This window comes from Hipposideros armiger, unplaced genomic scaffold, assembly GCF_001890085.2.
Source record: "Hipposideros armiger isolate ML-2016 unplaced genomic scaffold, ASM189008v1 scaffold_38, whole genome shotgun sequence".
In the NCBI taxonomy this organism is placed as follows: domain Eukaryota; kingdom Metazoa; phylum Chordata; class Mammalia; order Chiroptera; family Hipposideridae; genus Hipposideros; species Hipposideros armiger.
The window spans coordinates 3,274,612-3,279,763 of record NW_017731388.1 but is presented as its reverse complement, the minus strand read 5'-3'; the positions used below and the strand labels follow the sequence as shown (position 1 = coordinate 3,279,763).

General features: G+C 50.3%; 2 protein-coding genes across 3 annotated transcripts in view; both read left to right on the top strand.

Moving 5' to 3' along the window:
• SLC23A3 (solute carrier family 23 member 3) overlaps positions 1–3,190 on the top strand; it is an 8,802-nt gene extending 5,612 nt beyond the window's left edge. The window contains exons 6-9 of the mRNA XM_019638203.1: positions 281–386; positions 680–847; positions 1,862–1,957; positions 2,051–3,190. Of these exons, the coding sequence (XP_019493748.1) occupies positions 281–386; positions 680–847; positions 1,862–1,957; positions 2,051–2,340 (660 nt within the window). The 3' untranslated portion in view covers positions 2,341–3,190. The remainder of the gene's footprint in view (positions 1–280; positions 387–679; positions 848–1,861; positions 1,958–2,050) is intronic.
• Positions 3,191–3,349: 159 nt separating this feature from the next.
• NHEJ1 (non-homologous end joining factor 1) overlaps positions 3,350–5,152 on the top strand; it is an 84,438-nt gene continuing 82,635 nt past the window's right edge. Inside the window, exon 1 of one of the 2 annotated variants that reach the window (XM_019638354.1) lies at positions 3,350–3,765. The gene's annotated coding sequence lies outside the window, so the exon portion shown is untranslated. The remainder of the gene's footprint in view (positions 3,766–5,152) is intronic. The other variant, XM_019638355.1, reaches the window with a different exon arrangement.

The window sequence follows — 5,152 nt, the reverse complement described above, 5'->3', positions numbered from 1 at the left end:
TCCCCTCCCCCAATTCCCCAATAAAATCTTAAAACAAACAAACAAAAAAACCCCACATAAATAAGATAATTTCTGAGTGTGAAAAATGCTATTAAGAAACCAGAGCAGGGTAGTGGATAGTGGTTGAGTAAAGGAGGCCTCTTTAGGTAGAGTGCTCAGGGATGCTTCTTGGAAGGGTGACCTTCGAGTTGTGATCCAGATGGTGAGAAGGGACTGGCCAGGAAATACCTTGAACAGTTGAGGCGGCGGCTGTGTTTTCTAGTGTCTTTTCTTCATGTAGGCTGGATCTCGGCGAGTGGCCCACTTGGTGGGGCTGCTCTGCATGGGGCTTGGGCTCTCCCCGAGGCTGGCCCAGCTTCTCACCATCATCCCGCTGCCTGTGCTTGGTGAGTGCGTGTATCAGCACGACTGGTATTGAACCAGTACACCCCACCCCAGTGTGGCCCAACTGGTTGCTTGTGGTCGGTACCCTTTCTTTCTGAATAGCCTCCCTGATATACAGATATGAGCGTGTGTCAACTGCCCTCATTTTCTCAGCTGAACAGAAGCCCTTAACTGGGCTTCTGGCAGAATAAAAAATGGGCCTTTGGTCATCTCTATCACAACTTGCCCTGCCCTGTGATACTCCCTGCTACGCCAGCCCTCTCTCAACCCCTCTGATTACTTCCATACGAGACAGGTGGGGTGCTGGGGGTGACCCAGGCTGTGGTTATGTCTACTGGATTCTCCAGCTTCCACCTGGCTGACATTGACTCGGGGCGGAATGTCTTCATTGTTGGCTTTTCCATCTTCATGGCCCTGCTGCTGCCAAGATGGCTTCGGGAAGCCCCTGTCCTGCTAAGCACAGGTAGGAGGAGTGGGGAGGGGAAAAGGAGTTACTCAGTAGCACGAAAGCAAAGGCTTGAGGCTTGAGGCTCTCTGGACTCTAAGCCCACACCTTCTTTGGGCTTTGATATAAATAGTTTATCCATTTGTTTAGCAAGTATTTACCGAGGACCGTGCTAGTCCCCTGGGATACAAAGGTGCCCCCAGGTATTACAGTCTAGTAAGAGATGAGATGTGTAGGCACATACAGGAAAGGTTCAAATAAAGAGCTGTGCTGCTCAGTGGTGAGAGAGATGGATGGCTTCTGTTTGAGATGACCCAGGTAAGTTTTATGATGAAAGTAACATTGAGCTGGTCTTGAAGGATGGTAAGATTTAAACACATTTGGTGAGAAGGTCATTCCTGGTGGAGGAACCATCACAAACAAAGACATAGAAGTCGGAAGTCATAGGGGATATCCTGGGAGCAACAAAATAGCTGTTTGTTAGCTCAGCTTAGCAAATAGTAGTGGCTCTCAACTGAATATGATTTTGCCCCACAGGGAATGTTTGGCAATGTCTGGAGACATTTTTGGCTATTACAAACAGGGAAGGGGGATTGGTACTGGCATGTAGTGGGTAGAGGGATGCTACTAAACATTCTACAATGCACAGGACAGCCCCCCTCAAAGAATTAGCTGGTCTAGAATGTTAGTAGTACTGAGGTTGAGAAACCTAGGAAAGAGCACAGAAGGTAAGTGGGAAATAATGTTGGGACTTTTAGTACCAAACTTTCCAGAGACAGGGAGCCTAGCACTATCAAAGCATATCTAGAGGGCATATGAATGCTCAGAAGATAGGGTGTTGAGTGGGGATCTTGTGGGAAGGGCCTGGGTGTGGGAAATGGAGAGTAGAGGGACAAAGGACAAAGGGGATGGAACAATAATTCAGAAAGATCTGTCCTTAGCCAAGACTTAGGTTTAGTTCTGGAAGTAAAAGACTCCTCGGCCTTGCATAGGATCAGAGTTCCCCTCCTGCCTGGCCCCAACCCCCTGTAGGCTGGAGCCCCATGGATGTGTTTCTTCGTTCACTGCTCATGGAGCCCATCTTCCTGGCGGGACTCTTGGGCTTCCTCCTAGAGAACACTATTCCTGGTAAGTTGAGGCTAGACCCCCAGCAGACTGGGGAGTGGCCAGGAAGTCATTACTCCCTGGGTTAGACAATGGCCTCACCAACCTCTTTTGCAGGCACACGGCTTGAGCGAGGCCTAGGTCAAGGGCTGCCATCTCCTTTCCCTGCCCAAGAGGCTCAGATGTTTCAGAAGTCCAGGAAGAAGGATGCTCAAGAATATGAACTCTCTTTCCCCCTCCAAAACCTGTGTCTCTGTATCCCCCAGCCCCTCCATTGCTTCTGCCCGCTGCCTGAAGACTCTCGGAATGCGGAAGGAGGGCCCACTGAGCCAGGAGAGACAGTTGAGTTGTTGCCTGGTTTTGGGGAACAGTGCTCTGGGCCTAGCAGAGAACTTAGGTCCCAATAATTACCAAGACTCCTTCTGCCCTGGTTAGTTTAGCCCTATCTCCCAGCTTGCTGGACAGTCAGCTCCCAGGTTCTATTTTCTCCTTAGGGAGAGGGTGTGTGTGTGTAAAATGGGCCCACCTAAAGGTCTCATTTCCCAGTAGGCGTGTTGCCTTTCCTTCTCTTAATTAGGCCTAACTGTTCCAGAACAGGCGCCATGGTTCAGCGGGCCATGAATGAATAAATGAGATTTTGCCTGTGAACTATCCATATTTGAACACTAGTATTCACTTAAATATTTATTGAGCACGTCTCATGTGCAAGGTCCTGGAACTACAGATATGGATAAGGCAGGGTCCCTGCTCTCTCAAGGCAATTACGGTTTAAAAAGATTTATGTGATTAACTAAAATCCAAAGCAGAAGCAGTCCATAATAAAGATTAAAACAATGCTATGGGGGCCAAGAGGAAGAAACAATTAATTCTGACTGGGGATTGTGGGAAAGTCTTTATGAAAGAAGCAACACTGGGCCTGGACTTGGCGAGAGGAAGATTTTTGATTGTGGAAAATAGATGGGGAGAATTTTTCAGGCTCAGGTATACAGCTCAAGAAAAATCATAGTACAAAGTACACGAGTTGAGGGATTTCCAGCTTCTCAGTGGCGATGGAGCATACTTATGGGAGTGGATGGAGGGAGAAATGAGACAGGCAAGGTAAAGGATGAGGTTAGACCACGGGATTTATGCCTGGGAAGCTCGTCTTTCAAACAACTTGTGTGCTGGTGAGGATTGGAGAGATTAGTGAAATTCAACCCTCTCGTTTTATATACTGGGGGTGCCAAAAAAATGTATACAAGTGGACACTTTGGTCAAAGTTGCTCAAGCAGTAGTTTGCCGTAATCAGAAGTGTGTGGACAGACGCTGATGCCAACCACTTTGAGCACCTCTTGAAATTGCAGAAGTCAAACGTCACTTGTATTCATCTTTTGTTATCAGAATATATTATTACAATTTTAATAGTTTTCCTTTCTTAAAAAGTTCATACATTTTTTTTAGCACCCTCTGTATATACGTGGTTGGACAGGTAGGGGAGGGAGGGGAAGTGACATCTACCAACAAGTCCAAATACAGGGACCCCTCTGTTGCACACGCGTCAGCATTCTTTCCACTCGCCTCGCGGGGCTCTAAAGAGCGCCGCTAAGCCCCCACCTCTCTAACAGCGGGTCGCCCACCCTTTCTTCTTGCTGTTCTGGTCACGGTGCTCCACCAGTTCTCAGCGCTCCTTTAACCAGCTCAGTGGGCCCAGGTGCCCCGCCCACGTCAGATTCGGGCTCCGCCCCTGTCCCCCAGGGCGGGGCGGGAATGCCTTTACTTTAGGCCTCTCGGTTTGCACGGGCCGGCGCGTGGGCCTGCGGCCGGGAGGGTGGGAGCTGTCGCAGCCGCTCACGGTAGGTGGGGTTGGGCTCGAATCTGGGCCGAAGCCTGGGCCAGGGCCGGACGGCGAGGGCCTGTCTGGGCCCTGCAGCGAGCACAGGCGCTTTCTCCCAGAAGGGACTCGCATGCGGCCCGCGTTTAGGGGTCGAGCTCCCGCGGGTGGGCGGGGCTGCGGGGGCCGCGCGTGCGCAACCCTCCTCCTGGCAGCGAGGCGGGATCTGTGAGGCTACTTCTTGGCGGGCCGCTTGGTGCGAGGAAGCAGCCACTTGTCGGCTTTGTTACCCTCCCCCTCCAACCCCTGAGGAGTCCCGAGCCGTACCTTAGTGCAGCCGATGCCGTAGAAATGGAAAGGTGGACCGCGAAGGCCCTTGTAGCAAGGGCGGATGGCAATTGGACGCCACGCGGGGCTTCTGGGATGGGGCAATGATAAAGGGAACGAGGGTTCGTCCCCTCCTAGAGGGACGGGACGTGGCTCAACCTGGATTGTGGCTAAGGCCTTGCTGCCCTCTGCAGGATGGCGGAGGAACTGCGCGGAGAAGGTTTCACGGCTGAGGGGCGGGGCTTGATGCAAACCGGGATCCTTAGGGGACCCCACCCCCTTCATTCAAGAAAAATAAACGGGTGAATCTGGTTGACCTGAAGGTTAAAGGCAGTCTTGAAGGAAAAAAGAAAAAGGTGGGATAGACAGGCTTCAGGCCAGGACTCGCGAGGTGAGAGCAGCTAACCCCCGGTCGGCTGGGGAATGTCTCAGACCTTTTTATGGGGCCTGTTGACCCTGGCCACATTTTCAACTCTCTCATTCCCCAAACAAAACAAAAACCATAACAATTGGAGGAATTTGAGCTTCCGGGCTTTCCGAAGTTACGGGCTAAGATAGTAACCACGATTTTGGTGACTCTGAGTGCACATTGGTGAGTGCCTATTAGGGAGAGAAGGACTTGGCGACTTGAGTTCATTTGCGTTTGTGACCTTTGGCAAGGTGGAACTCTGGTCCAGTGAGGACTAGCTTAATCATTCCAAGATCTTCTCTTCCCCCTAGGAACAACACCTGGGAAGTGTGACTGACATACCATTCTCCAAACATAAGGTTTTGAGGCTGCTGCAAATAAAAAAATCACAGTATCTATTTATGTTTCACCTGTCTAGTGACTGTACAAATTAAGTTATGTTACAAGGCCATGTTGGAAGAAGAATGGCTTAGCCAGCGGCTCTCAACCTTCCTAATGCCGCAACCCCTTAATACAGTTCCTCATGTTGTGGTGACCCCCAACCATCAAATTATTTTCGTTGCTACTCTATAACAAATTTTGCTACTGTTATGAATCGTCATGTAAATATCTTTTTGTTTTCCGATGGTCTTAGGCGACCCCTGTGAAAGGGTCGTTCGACCCCCAAAGGGGT